The sequence below is a fragment of the Capsaspora owczarzaki genome (genome assembly GCF_000151315.2).
Source record: "Capsaspora owczarzaki ATCC 30864 unplaced genomic scaffold supercont2.3, whole genome shotgun sequence".
In the NCBI taxonomy this organism is placed as follows: domain Eukaryota; class Filasterea; order Ministeriida; family Capsasporidae; genus Capsaspora; species Capsaspora owczarzaki.
In genome coordinates, this window is record NW_011887294.1 from 724,309 (window position 1) to 738,729 (window position 14,421).

General features: G+C 55.0%; 4 protein-coding genes across 4 annotated transcripts; 1 reads left to right on the plus strand and 3 right to left on the minus strand.

Moving 5' to 3' along the window:
• Positions 1 to 60: 60 nt before the first annotated feature.
• CAOG_02223 (hypothetical protein) lies at positions 61 to 3,646 on the minus strand. The gene is made up of 6 exons (XM_004348923.2): positions 3,037 to 3,646; positions 1,508 to 2,781; positions 1,208 to 1,370; positions 666 to 1,070; positions 333 to 563; positions 61 to 230 (listed from the first exon to the last, which is right to left on the minus strand). Exons 1-6 carry the CDS (start codon positions 3,604 to 3,606, stop codon positions 108 to 110), a joined length of 2,766 nt encoding a protein of 921 aa, XP_004348973.2. The 5' UTR covers positions 3,607 to 3,646; the 3' UTR covers positions 61 to 107.
• A 75-nt stretch (positions 3,647 to 3,721) lies between these two features.
• Positions 3,722 to 7,348, minus strand: CAOG_02224 (hypothetical protein). Its single transcript, XM_004348924.2, has 6 exons — positions 7,180 to 7,348; positions 6,766 to 7,023; positions 6,436 to 6,627; positions 6,170 to 6,327; positions 5,690 to 6,035; positions 3,722 to 5,559 (listed from the first exon to the last, which is right to left on the minus strand). The coding sequence occupies exons 1-6, from the start codon at positions 7,219 to 7,221 to the stop codon at positions 3,892 to 3,894; spliced, it is 2,664 nt and encodes an 887-aa protein (XP_004348974.1). The 5' UTR covers positions 7,222 to 7,348; the 3' UTR covers positions 3,722 to 3,891.
• A 152-nt stretch (positions 7,349 to 7,500) lies between these two features.
• CAOG_02225 (hypothetical protein) lies at positions 7,501 to 12,968 on the plus strand (the record flags this gene model as incomplete). Its single annotated transcript, XM_004348925.2, has 6 exons — positions 7,501 to 8,203; positions 8,266 to 10,118; positions 10,369 to 11,829; positions 11,907 to 12,300; positions 12,415 to 12,630; positions 12,718 to 12,968. The coding sequence occupies 6 exons, from the start codon at positions 7,501 to 7,503 to the stop codon at positions 12,885 to 12,887; spliced, it is 4,797 nt and encodes a 1,598-aa protein (XP_004348975.1). The 3' UTR covers positions 12,888 to 12,968.
• Positions 12,918 to 14,416, minus strand: CAOG_02226 (post-GPI attachment to protein factor 3). Its single transcript, XM_004348926.2, has 3 exons — positions 14,184 to 14,416; positions 13,821 to 14,086; positions 12,918 to 13,614 (listed from the first exon to the last, which is right to left on the minus strand). The coding sequence occupies exons 1-3, from the start codon at positions 14,367 to 14,369 to the stop codon at positions 12,984 to 12,986; spliced, it is 1,083 nt and encodes a 360-aa protein (XP_004348976.1). The 5' UTR covers positions 14,370 to 14,416; the 3' UTR covers positions 12,918 to 12,983.
• Between the last annotated feature and the right edge of the window lie 5 nt (positions 14,417 to 14,421).

The window sequence follows — 14,421 nt, forward strand, 5'->3', positions numbered from 1 at the left end:
GGCATTGGCGTTCACGTCCATTGTCCTTCGCCTGCCGCCAAGCCTTGAGGAAGCCTTGAGGAAGCCTTGAGGAAGCCTTGAGGATGTGAGGGGGCGATTCGATGCCGCTACTGATGAATGCCCAAAGACGCACGCAGATCGTTCGGAAGCTTGCTTAGAATAAGATCAATATGAGCTCCAAACTGGCGTGACATGGCGGGCGTAATGAATCTTTGCGAAGCAGGGTTGGTCTGCGACAGGAGCAAAAAGAGGGCGGGACGTTTGAAGTGAGAGAGCGTCGACAAAACAACAAGAACGTTCCTACAAAACCAGAGTCTTCGAAAACATCTCACCATCTCTTCCCGCAAGCGGACCAACAGGTCTACAAGGTGAAGCTCATCCTTGTCCTGCACCCACTGCGCGAGATCGGCTTCGCAGACCTTCTCCAGGTACAGCTTGCGAAGGCGATCGTTTGCCTCCCGCTGTTTGCCTTGGTGCCATTCCTTAAAGTTCGGGCATTCCAAGAACGCCTTGTACAAGCCAATCCAATCGCCTTTGCGACCGGAGGTGACTTGCGGGCCCAGCTATTTGATATTTTCGAGCAAAGTGAGAGGGCGGGGGAGGAGAACCAAAATAACAAAAAAAAAAAACCCAAACAAACAAAAACAAAACACTTTCACACTCACCTGCTCGACAGACTTGAGAAAATCTTCGGGAACAAAGCGGCTCAGCGCAGGCAGATGCTTCCAAGGGGAAATGTGACGCTGGAGCGGGAGCAGACTGGCAAAGTAGCGCTCAAGCGGGCCCATGAATGCATCCGTCAGGGCTGCAAAATGTTGCCGCAAGAGAGCTGTTTTCGCCGAGTCGGACATGGATGCGTCAAACTCCAGTTGCTTGAGAAGCGCCTTTGACCGCTCAATCCGGGGCTTGTACTGAACTTGGACGCACTGTTTCCACTCGGACTTTGGTCGCTTGCTGGCAGGAGACAAGGCAAACGACTTGACCGGAGCTGCTGCGCTCAATCCCGAGCCTGACGGCTGAGCACCGGGTACGGGCGAACTTTGGCGTTTGAGTGGCTCGCCCACGACCACCTGCAATGGTGTTTCCACAAACCCCGCGAAAACCAACCAACAAAAACAAAAAAAATAAAATAAAATAAAGTAAAATACAGCGAGTTAGTGACAACAACATTCGCAACAACGTTGGCAGACTGCGGCAAACTGCTGACATGATTGGGCCAGTGATGGAGTGCCTTGATGAAATAGGGGTTGGTCACACCAAGAATGGCGGACGGAACCGACCGATTACGCGCCGTGTACTCTTTAAAGTCCGAGTCGTGAATGGTAAAATACGACCGAAAATCGCACGCATACTGTAGCGGATTGATCAAGCTATCCAAGACACAGAGGGAGAGGTGAATTAACTACAGTGCGCTCGCACCATCGCGACAAGCAAAACGCGTTTTTTTTTTTTTTTTTTTTTTTGCTTCAATTTTTTTTTTTTTTTGGTTGTTGCTGTTCAACTGTACCTAATCAAGCCCAGAACAGCGTTGGACGAAACGGCAGGCGACGGAGAAAACACAACAATGGGTTCACACACGAGTACGAGCTCCCACAGCGTCTGGAGATCGGGAAGCACGGCCTTGAAAACGCTGTACAGGTTGACATCGTCGAGAGTTGCGTGGATGACGTCTGGGTCATGGTCTGGAGCGTTGCTCATCTGATAGAAGGACGGCTTTTCATGCACAGCCGGAATGCGCAGACGCAGCACATGCCCGAGGATGGGAAGCTCATAGTTTTCTCCCAGCCGTGGCGCCGGCCATCGGCTAATGTTTTGGCTGGCAGCCTCGAGCAAGGGGCGACCGTGGGCAAAGTACTCTGGGGCAATCAGCGACACCAGCTTGCCGTACAGGGATGGGTAGGGATACGGAGAGACAATGACGACAGACTTTTGAAAGTAGCCACGCTTCAAGCCGCCGTCGCGAATCTGGCGGAAAAAGACGTGGCCGTAAAGAAAGTTGGACACTGCGCCCGAGCCGCTGGACGAGTCACTGTCAGCGGAGCTGGAGGTTGATGCGTCGGCCGAGAACGTTGAAATGGGACCGACGGGCAAGTTGGCGGCGGCTCGACCGCCGGCAGAGTACGCTCCATTGGCAATGGCGGTGCTGCCTCCAGTATCCTGCAACGAGGCGGAGCGCGAGAAGGGCACGTGGCCAGCCGTACGGCTCACCCGTGTAAAAGCGCTCGGCGAGGCGGGAGGTGCCGGAGAAGCCGACGGTACGCTTCGCTCGCCGTGCAGCCGAGCGCCAACGCGACTGGCAGAGCCTGCGCTGCTGCCTCCGGCGACAGCAGCAGCGACGAGTGCATTCACACGCGCCGCGTCGGTCCCTTGCGACTTTCGAATGCGAAAGCTGAACACAGTGTCGCCCATGCATCCCGAGTTGGAGTCGGGGAAGGACAGGTAGCAAATGTTGGCCTTCTCAAGGTCGGTCAGTCGCGTCGGCGGGTACATGTACTCCATGGACTGCCCCAGCTCAAGGTCGAACGTAATCACGCAGAGGCAGGTCAGCCAGCGCGAAAAGGCAGTCACGTCAAGCATTTCTGCAGCCTCGCCATCGCCGTGAACAATGCCGTCCTCAGTTCCACCGAGGCCTCCATCGTCGGCAACAGCGCTTGCATTAACGGCAGAAGGTTGTCCACCCGAGTGACCCAATGCCGACCCAGATCCAGACGCTGACGGAGCCACCGATTCGACCGGAGCCGCAATGAGATCGACGTAGGTCGACGATGGGCTTGACGCTCGCTGGGTTGTCCCGAGCCAAATCAAATAACCACAGGCAGGGAATAGAGTAATTTGCGTATCAAACAAGCATCAAAAGCACATTTCATTGTATCAAAATGATGTACGATTTGTGAGTCAAGCAGAGGAACGAATTTGCGCACAGAAAAACAGAAATTGGTCGGAAAACCAAAAACACAGCTCAGAAACCCGATGCAAAACTGTGACTCCATCAAAAACAAAGATGGAACGCTGCCTCCTGAAAAGCTTGTTGCTTACCTTCTCAAAGTGGTGCGTCGTCGGTTCGTACACTGACTGGACGTCAAAGCGGCCGCGGTTTGCATAGCTTGAGGCAGCTGTGCCTCGAGTGCCATTCCCGCTGGCGATGCCACCACTACGACCACCGCTACTATTACTACTGCTACTACTACTACTAATACTGCTGCGGCTGTGAATGGCACCTGCGTTGAGCAGTCGGCCGCCGCTGGGATCGGTGGCGCTACGGTTGCGATTCCCGCGCTCGACGCCGTTCGCCTGGTCCATGGCGCCGTCCGCACCACCATCGACACCAGCATTGCCGTCATCATCATCGTCGTCGTCAATGAAGCGCTGTGCAGACGCAGCCGCCGAGGTCGTCTGGCGATGATGCATGCCCAGCAAATCGTCATTGGCTCCTCCTCCTCCTTCTTGTTGGCCGTCGTCTTGCTCTCTGTCCGGGTCGTCGCTGGGCCCACCGCTGGAACCGTGCGAGGTGGACGGATGCACACTGCTGCCCGCCGTCGTCCCAAGCAGAGCACTTGTCGACGGGGTGGCAAAGCTGCCCAAATCGAAATTCGTCTCTTCCATCATGATTGCAAAAAAACAAAAAAACACAAAAAAGCAATGGACAAACAAATTTAGGACTGAAGCTGGATTTGTCAAACAATAGGATGAACTCTGAGCGGGAGGGAAGGGGAAGGGAAAGGGGAAGGGGGGTTTGATTCAAACTGACACACTCTGCAGTAGTAAGATGCATGTATCAGTACAAGATTCAAAATAAACAACACACAAACGGCAAACAAAAAAGGGTGCAACCAGAACGCGCGTTGGCAAACTCCTCCGAGCATCTAGTTGCACAACAGCGAAACTCAAAGCCTAGTCCTGTGGGGCAAAATTCACGAGAGCAGCTCCACTACTGGCCAGAGTCGGCGAACGGGGAATCGCCAACAACTGAGATCCTTGGTACGGAACGACTATGTGATCCTTTCCCGGAAGGCGCAATTGCCAAGTGTCACACTGTGAGTGGACTTGCTTGGCGGTGATTGGTGAGCGCGTGTAGAGGAGCGCATGAGATCCCACAACACCCGTGGCCGAATCTTCGCCATCCTCAAAGTACCTCTGAAATGGCACATTCAATGCGAACGGCAGGTGGTCTTCCCCGTTCGCGTTCAGCGGCTTGAATACGACGTAATGATTGAGAGGATCAAATGTCCACTGACAGTCGGTCTGATCGCTGATCGCCAGGGTAGTCCCGGGTTGACGTTGGAATGCAATCAACGGGACTGGTTGGCTTGAGCTTGCGCGACGCAGAGAAGACCTTGTCGACACCACTGGCTGCCCAATGACGATTACTCCAGCCATGTCCGAAATCAGAACTGGTGGCGCTTGACTGTCCAAAGCAACAGAGTAAACAGCCTCTTCTCCCGCCACGACCACACGCGTTTCAGAGAGGAACGCGACCGAAGCAATGGAAGCGACTTCAATTGTGCGAATGGAGCGCGGTGTGCTAGCGTTTCGAAAGTCAAAACACTCGGCTTGGTCCAAATTTGCACAAATGACGCGAAGGCCGTCGGAAAACAATCGGGTCACCTTCGGCAAGTTCAGCGAAAGCGGCACTCGCTGAACGTGCCAGAAAGGCCGCTCTTCACAAGCCATTTCGTGCCCGTCGTCTTGGTCACGGGTGCAAAGGGTCAACACGACCAAAGCACATTGCTCACTGAGATACTGATGCTGTTGCGGTCTCACGATGCACACGAGACGCCCATCAGCCAGCGCCACGTACGCGTCAATTCTTGGGCCTTGACAGATTTCTGCAAGTTGAGGCGCCGGAAAGTACTTGATCGAGTGCGTACCGCTCTCCCAGTTTTGCAAGGTTCGAGACCAGTGCATGAACGCCAAGTACCACTTGCTGAGCGGTTCTTCGCCGAGTTGGGCAGCCGAAGTAGCTGCGGTGCACGACTCAGTGAGGCGAAAGGGCTTCCAATGCTGGAGACTTGTCTCATAAGAGACAAAACTCGACGTCAAAATCCGTTGTGAAACCATCTCGCGCTCACGGGCCAAGCAGAGCTGGCGCCACAAGGACGAGCACCGGTGCAGCACATGTCTCCAGCGCTTGCACACTTTCGCGACCACCATCACTCGCACGGCGCATGCCGCAGCCGACGACGGCCTGAAATGTGGATGCACCAGAGAATAATCGCGCAGAGGTGCTGCGACGTGCATCAAGATGAGCTCCATGACCTCGAACGGCAAGTCTAGAATGTTCATGGGCAAGTTGGACGAGTCGTTGGGCTCGACCGACGCGGCCGAAACGACCAGCGGAGCCAAAGACGGCTGAGAGTCGGACATCAACTGGATGTCCTGAAAGACATTGCGGCACATGTAGCACTGGTCTTGAAAAAATGGAATAGGAAGCTTGATCGACGCGGGAAACGCGCCGTGCCATTGAACCGCCTTGGCCACATCTGCCAAATCATCCAGAATGGCTTGATGTTTTTGGACAGGTACTCGACTACACTCAATCCAAGTTGTATGCCCGACATCCTGTGTGGGTGCCAATTCCCAAAAAAAAAAAAGCAGCAAAACAAAACAAAACAAAAACACAGAGTCAGATGACTGCAAGACTGCGCCGTCGCGCGAGTTGCTGTTGTGGATGGGGCATTGAAAGCATTACAGGCTTAACATTGGGGTTGGCAGAACGAATCGAGCGACTGTGCACTGCTCCAACAGTGAGATTGCGCAAATTAAACACTTGTGTGGCGCGAAGAAGAGCACCGCTTTTGTTGGGAAGTACGAACGAGTAGGCGCTGACTGTTTCGCAACCAGCAGGGCACAAGCGTTGGGTTGTTAAACGCAGCAGGCTCTGTCGACGGCCTGCTTCGTGGCTGGTTTCTGGACCTGGATTGCTCGTGACCATGGCGAATTGCGATTTGACCCATGCATTGGAAATTGTTGTCGGCACATGGCAGATAATAGAAAGTCCCATCACGGCCGCTGTTCGATGTGAGACGACGCAGTTTCTACGGCAAAGCGAGGATGAGCACAAAATCGTTGTCGTCTTCTTCTTCTACTTCATCACCTTCTTCTTCATCACCTGGTTCTTCTGGTTCTGCTTCCTCTAAAACACGAATGAAAGATAACCGAGCGGACTTACATGGCATATGACTCGCGCGGCGATGAATTTTGCAACGCTTGCGCATGCGGGGCGACTTCATCAAGGGTGTAAACTCGGTCCTGCATGACTGGACCGAGAAAAACAGTCGACAGCCAATCCTTAAGGCTCTCGTCCGCTTGTTCTGAGCAAACGACCAGCTAGGCGATTGAAAGAACAAAGTTCGGTCAGTTTATCCTCGATCGATCGAGCAACACGGCCACTGCCCTCATTTTTTAAATTGTTGAAACAAGGTGGAAGGGGCTTACATTAGAGTCCGAATTCGGGTTGCCTCCAGGAATTCGAGCAAGAACAAAGGAAACGGTCGGGCAAAACGTGCACAAGATTCTGAGATTTGTGTGGGCGGCGATCGCGTCGATCGTGTCCAGAGCGGGTTTTGCCACCGATTCGATGTGTACGACTGCGACATCACATGTACCATCACTAATCGCAGCAAGAGCCTATTTTTGCAACGCCAAAGCCAGCACCAAGCTCAAGTTGTGAGATGCTGAGAGTCACCAGTGCTTCAAACACTTGGCTGGTTTTTTATCTTGATTTGTGCTCCTGTTGCAATTGCGAAAATAATGTCACTACTGTACCGAGTTTGCATTGCTGTTGTACTTGAGCTGGACCTTGTCAAACTCCTGCTTGCCTTGGTAGCGGAGGTGCGGAGCAGGGTCCGATGACAGAACCGACGCGCTGCCCGTCCGCTCACCAGCGCGATCTCCAAGCTCAAGCATCCCGAGGCGCCGTCCAGCGTCATCGAGGTGCACGCTGTACGCCAAGGTTGCGGCCACCTGTGACGGTGACGGGTCCATGCAGCGTTGCAGCGCTTCATTCAGCTGCAGCACGGCATGCTGATGGCGAGCAACATTGACAACACAACAGCAGCATTAGAACAGGAGCAACCCAGACAGGCAACCAGAATGGACAGCAGTCGAGGTCAGAGTTCGTGATGTTGTTTGGCAACTGAGCCGTGATTGATGACTGTTGCAGGACTGTTTTCACCTCACCTCGCTCTCGCTGCCCGGTGCGCCTACAATCGAAAACTTCATTCCCCTTCCGTCGGATCGGATTGACTTTGCATTGATTTGATGTCAGAGAGAGCGAGAGAGAGAGAGAGAGAGAGAGCGTATGAATGGGATGGCAAGCAAACAATCAAGAGAAATTGAAACAGAGAAAAACAAAAACAGACTGAGCTGGCTCAGAAATGCTCAGAAAAGCTCAGAAAAGCTCTGATAAAAGCCGGGTGTTGCACGATTCAATCATGTCGTGCTTGTTTTGTTTGGCTTTTATCAGCTCAGTCTCAGTCTCAGCGTCAAGTCTCAGTCAGTATGGATCGCTCAAAGCGACTCTTCCTGCAGCGACCAGGGACGGAGACCACGCCGCCATCCGCCTCGGCCACCAATGCTAATACAAGTACCAATACTACTAGTGCCAGCACGAGTGGCAGGAATATCAAGGCAAAGGGCAAGAAGAAGCGCCGCGCTGCAGACGAGTCGAGCGACAGTGAGTTTGAAGAGCCAGGCAGCGACAGCGCAGCCGAGTCCGACGATGACCACGACGACGACGACAACGACGACGACCTCGAAGACGATCTCAATGATGACAATCGCAAGGCGAGGCAACGCCATGGGCGGGACATGGAGACATTCGCATACTACGACGAGGATGAGGACGACGACGAGGACGACAAGGACGAGTACGCGGCGGCTGCGGCGGCACAGGCTGCAGTCAGGCAGCAAATGCAGCAAGAAGGGCTGAGTCGATTCACGCTGGCAGGAGCGGCCGCCGCCGGTCACAGCGCAGGCAGTGCTGCTGGCGGCGCAGCAGGCGGCATTGGCGCGGGAACGAGCGATTTGGCGGGCTTTCTGCAACAACCAATTGCTGCAGCTGGCTCTGGCTGGACTGCGACGGGTGGTGCTCCAGCCAGCGCGAGGCCCGGTGTCAGCAAGACAGTGTCTGAAAGCGAGGAAACAACCAGACAGGCGCAGGCGATCGCACAAGTGGCTGCTCAAGCAGTCTCAGAGTTGACGAGTGCTTCACTCGCAAAAGCTCTGAGTTTGCGATTGGCAGACCATCAAGCGCTCATTCGGCAGATGGCGGCAGCGATGACGATGACGACGACGACGACGATGATGATGATGATGATGATGATGATGATGACGACGACGACGACGATGACGATGAAGGCGACGAAGACGATGAAGGCGACGATGAGGACATCGGTGCACAGAGTTCCAGAGCAACAGCTGTGATGGAACAAGGGTCGCAGCCGCAGCAACAGCAACAGCAACAGACGTCCTTCGCAGTGGCGATGGACACCGCACCCCTTTTGCGCTCTCAACCGCTCTCTGGTGCCGAGGCGGCCCGCCTGAAGGCTCTAGAGCAACAACAGCAGCAGCACGCCCGTATTCGGGATGCACCCAACCCCCAACTGATGGCAGCAGCAGCCCTGTATGCAAAGCGGACGGCGACGGCGTCAGAGTTGCTCCCTCACCAGCTGATTCAGCGGTTGGAGCAGTCAGAGACTGCTTCGTCGCGCTTCAAATCACCTGCACCGATGCAGATCGAGCCATCAAGAGCTGCCAACGCCTCCGCTTTGTCAACCACACCAGCTGAAGCCGCGGCATCTTCCTCATACTCCACACCGTATCCAGTGCAAGCTGCAGCAACCTCGGACGCATCCTCCTCGACCCAGGGCTCCAATTTCTTCTCTTCTACAGAATCCTTTGCAGCAACGCCACTCACCCAAGCACGGCGGCTACCGCATGGCAGCTCGCCGTCGGCTCGCGGTCGAACCAGCGACGCGGATGCGTCGGCGTCGTCTAGCAGCGCCGCCTCAAAGCGAGGCAGCACGGGCTACTTGTCTGCCGCGGGAGGACTCACAGTCGGCCGAATTGGACGTGGAGCTCAGGAGGAGCAGCAACAGCTCATCGCTCGTCTGGCGTTGCAAAGCACGGGCGGTCGACAGCGCAGAATTCTCGAGCGGCAGCAACGCAGAGACGAGCGAGAGGCGTTCAAGCGCGAGCACAACTGGAAGCGGTACCGGAAGGAGCGTGCCGAGACCGTGCAGCTGACCGAACAGTGGCAGCTGCATTTCCAACATGCCAAGCAGCTGTTTGAGGAAGGGCGCTACGACGAATGCACGGTCAAATGCGACGAAATTAAGAGCCATCAGCCGCGATGTCCCGATCCATACTTGCTGATTTCGCAGTGCCAGGAGGCCAAAGGCAACGAATCGGGTGCGGCTGATTGGCTCTACCTTGCTGTGCAGCTCATGCCGGGTCGTTTGTGCATCAGCTGGTACCAGCAGCTCTCCATCAAATGGTTCCGCCTGGGCAAGGTTGACCACGCCCGCTGGGCGATTGATCGCGCCGTCCGCTTTTCCCAGTTCAAAAACGCTGGCGTGCTGGCAGACCGCGCGCGCATCTGCGAGGAAATGAACGAGCTGCCCCAGGCGCAGGCCGACTTGCAGCGCGTCATCGACCTTGAGCCCCTCGCCATCAACGTTCGAAACCAACTCGCCGAAATCCACATCAAGCAGAATAAGCTTGCACGGGCTGAAAAGGTGCTGTCGGCCATTCTGCTGCCCTCGGAGGAGCAGGCCCAAGGCCTTCGCACGGCACGTCTAAAGTTTTGGCACACGGCCATTACAGACTCAGTCCACTCTCGAGACGAGTCCGGCATTCTCCGAGCACAGGCCGTCAAGCGTGTACGAGAGTCCCGATTTGTCGCGTGGGGTATTGCGCCTGGCGAAGAGCTGTTTCTCGACGTTCTTTCGCCCGACGAGCTCCGCACCGTCCCCGAAGGCACCGCTGATGAAGAGGCGATGCGCAAGCACGAGTACATTACGGATATGACTGAAGCCTTGAACAAGTTGTGTGACTTGCTCTTGAAGCATCACGAGTACTCGAGAATTTTGGCTGCAACTCGCAAATGGGAAAGCGAGGTGTGTTTTCTTCCTTATTTTGTTGTTGTTGTTGTTGTTGTTGTTGTTGTTGTTGTTGTTGTTGTTGTTGTTGTTGTTGTTGTTGTTGTTGTTGTTGTTGTTGTTGTTGTTGTTTGCCTTCTTGGCATCTCTGCTCGTTGAAGTATTGTTCTTTTCGCGTAGTGTTTGCTTTGTTAACGCGTTTGTTTGGTTTTTGCTTTGTTTCTGCTTTGTTTTTGCTTTGTTTCTTTGCGCGCTTCTCGCCAAACAGCACACACGTCACACCGGAAAAGGCCCCGCGCACTCGCCGTCGGTGCTTGCTTCGCTCATCCTGGCATACTTGCACGAGGAGCAGCCTGATCAGGCCATTGCACACTTTTCGACGCTGTGCAATGTGCCTGTGGCCGTCGGGTATTCGCAGAGCCAGGCAGTCGTCCAGGCACTTCGCATGGCTGTGCCCGCAATGCAGCGTGAGATGCACGACCAAGCCATTGTGATGCGCAAGTGTCTCACCGTGTGCCACAAGGTGGCAAACCGGCTGGAGGCCGCAAGCAAGTCTGCCAATCCGCTCGGCACCGACCAAGACGCTGCATTGTTCCTGACCTGGGTTGGCTTTTGCGCGCTACAACTAATGCGCCTTGACAAGGACAAGGCAGACCATTTCTTCAGTCTCGGCACGACTGTGCTGGCCCGAGCGATTGAGCTGGATTCGCACCGCGCGTCCGCCGCGTCGTCACCCGTTCCTGGGGCAAGCCCAGTCTCTTCCGCCCGTGTCCAAGCCACAGTTCGCGTGCTGCTCATTGACATGCACCGCCTGAAGGGAAACCACGAAGACGCCAAGGCCTATCTCCAAGAGCTTGCGAGTCTGCCAGTGCAGCGAACTTCGGCCAGCAGGAAGCCTCATCCTGCGCTGCAGCAACTCGAAGTGACGAGCCACGCGTGGCTTCCCGACCTCGCCGAAGTCTTGTTCAACTCGAGCGATGAAGAGGCCCAGGAAGAAGCGCTCCACGCATCGGCCAGCAGCGAGAGCTTGGGACCGTTTGGCCGCAGGCGCCGCAGATCTTCCAGCATTTCTGGGCTTGGTGCGATTTCTGCGAGCTCCCGCCGTCGCCGGACACTGAGCGGGACGAGTCAGGCTGGTGGGGACATTCCGGCCCGTTCTGGCAGCGGCAGCGGAGAGAAGGACGCCACGGATGCAGCAGCGGCGGAAATGGATGAATCGGGCGACGCGTCCTCTGCTGCACCACCACGTCGTCGACGCATTCGGCGGCACGCCTCGACCAGCACGGCCGCGGGTAGCGGCACTGCCATTCAGGATCTGTTTCGGGTGCGCGACATGGATCGCCAAGACGAGCTGTGGGCAATGGTGCAGCCGAGCGTGCTCCAAGCTCACCGCGCCGTATTTGAACTTGCCCGAAGCGAAGTTCAGCACGCACTGGTCTCTGGCGCAATGCAGTCGTTCATCGAGCTGGGCTTGAGGGTCGTGGCGGTCTGCTTCTTCCCGCGCCTCGTCCATTTGCCCGCCACGCACCCACTCGTGCGAGCGCTGGCGACCCTGCCTGCAACACAAGCCCCAGTGCCATCATACGCTCGGTTCCACAACGTTGCGAGCGCCTCTGGGATGCACGAGCACAGCAGTTCAGACTTTGTCCCCGTCCTCTCCCGTTCATCGAGCGTCTATTGGAATGTTGCAGAGTTTCCGCTCGCCAATCTGGCCCAGTTAATTGTTTCGGTTGGTGTCACTGTATTCTTGTTGGGTGCGGTGTGTTGAATTACGCGTTGCTCACAATTTTCATTGCTTGCTCACAGCTCCATCGCGTCTTGCTGGGCCACCGGTCGCTCCCAGACGCCGCAGCCATGTCCTCCTTTATTGACGAGATTATATCCACATCCGCCTGCTTCAACGCTGCCGAGCAAGCGCAGCTTCAGATGTCCACAGCTTGCGTGGCGTACGTTGTTGGCGATGCCGAAGCGGCCGTTTCGCGTGCGCTCCGGCTTTGCTTTACTTTATCGAGCCGAGATGAGCTCAAGTGGACTGTGCTTCACCGCGCCTTGTACATGGAGCGGTCGGAAGCCAACATGGACGGTGCCCGGCGTATGCTTTGGTCGTTGAGTGCCGGAGCTTCCACACAGCCATCCGCTCGCGTTCGCTGGCTGACCATTGCCTTCCTCATGACGTCTTGTCGGTATGCTCCAGCAATAGGTAATGAGTTTTGTTGCTCTTGCCGCAGTTGTGTATTCAAAGTGGACTTTCCGTTGTTCCGAGGATCTCATTGCGCGATTCTCTTTTCGTGTGTGTGTTTTTTGGGGTTGCCAGTCCGGCTGCGCGAACTTCTCCAAAGCTTTGGCGCCACGCCCACGCTGCAACTTGCACTCGCCATGTGCTACCTCAATTACTGCTACTCCAAGCGCGTAGGCACTGACTCTCATGTGAGCGCCGTCCAAGCTCTCTCGTGGCTGCATCAGTACTTTGAAACGCGCAAAGGGGATCAGGAGGCGTGCTTCAATGTTGCGAGGTTTTTCCATCAAATTGGTAACGGAATTTCCTTTGTTTTCAGAGTTGTGGTGCCGGGCAACTTAATTTTCTGTTGTTGTTGTTGTTCGTGTCGTCGCATCGCAGGGATCAACCATTTTGCTCGAATGTACTACGAGCGCGTGCTTGAGGCACCAGACCAAGACGAGCAGCCCAATCTCAAGTTCGAAGCAGCATACAATCTCCATCTCATCTACCTGAGTGCAGGCTCTCTTATTCAAGCTCGGGCTATTCTCGTCCAACATTGCACAATCTAACCCAGCTCCGCATTTCTAGTTTTGTTTGTTTTCTCCGATTGATTAGCTTTTTTTGAAATACAAAAATCGATTGTTCATAACTCAAAGCATGATTGTTTATCTCAACTGCTTGGCCGAGCGGGATCGAGCCAGGTGCAACTCGTAGCTTGCATCGTCAATTAAAAACGAATACCAGACTACAATGACTAGAACGGTACTTCCGTGCCAAAGCGCATGGGCATCAAAAATCCCGAAAACTGGCGGGAAGTCTGCAATCTCAAACGCAGCACATAGCCCGAGGCCAACAACGGCGGCGAGTGCCTTTCTGCGATAGGCAAGCGAGGGTATTGGTGGATAAGAGCCGCCATCAATTGCGCGCTGCGGGTCGATTTGCAATGGTCTTGGTTCAACGACAGGAAGCAATGGATGAACTGGGGCAAACGCGCACCACAAGACCCACAGCATCGCATTTGCGGCAAACACAGCCACGCTTGCAGTCATGTTGTAGCCGTAATCAAAGCGGTCCTGCGAGAGATAGATGACGTGCGCTCCAAACACAGCCATCATCAGCGCCATCACCAGCCAGCGGAAGCGATGCAACACGTTGCTGATGCGCACCAGTCCGCAAAACATGGAGCACAGGATGGACGCTGTGGCAAACCAATAGTCGAGCCTCTCCGTCCAAAACAAGTCTCGCGTGTGGTAGATTGCCGACCAAAACCAAGTGTTGACATTGACGACGGCATACCTGCAGGAGAAGCAGAAGAACGACAGAGATGCAAAAACGCAACGAAAACAAAGTGAGCTATCGCAATCCAGCCCCGGCTCTGCGATCTCAACGGAAGTCAATAAACCGAACGTTGCACATCAGAGATGTACGAGAGGAATTTCTCCAGCAAAATCTCAACCATGTCTTTGTCTGAGAAACCAATCTCTGACGGCAGCTGCGCTTACCCAATCCACAGCCGACGGAAGGCGTACTGCTCGGGGATGGCCTGGGCGTATCGCCGTGCGCCATAGATGTGCGCCATGCCATTGAGGATGGAGAATAGGACGGACGCTGGCTCCTGCATCCCAGCGAAGCGCGTGAATGGCCACTTGCCGTGGAACTGCTGCACGGGCTGTCCCGCAGCGACGTGCGCTTCCGTGCAGGCGTGCATGCAGTTGTAGCGACATTCATCCATGCAAGTCCATCGCAGCGGATTCAGCGAATCGAGCACCTTCAGAATATCAACAACCCAAGATTTCAGTCAAAATTGGTGAGAAATTGCGAAAACGAGTCGTTCACTCTTCTGCGAGCGTTGTTGAACTTCTCACCGACAACGAGGACGGCTTGTCGGACTGTCTGGCACAGTCACTGAAGCATGGCTGGCAGCACTGAATGTAATCCCAGCTGCGATCGCCGGACGACGCATGTGTCTCGGCAGCCAAGTGCGCAACAATCACAATCACAACAATGACGATCAGGAATACAAGCCGATGTGTGCTGCCACGATGCAGCATGCTCTCAACAAGTAAGACTGAGAGTGAGTGCGACAAACAACGAAACGAAAAA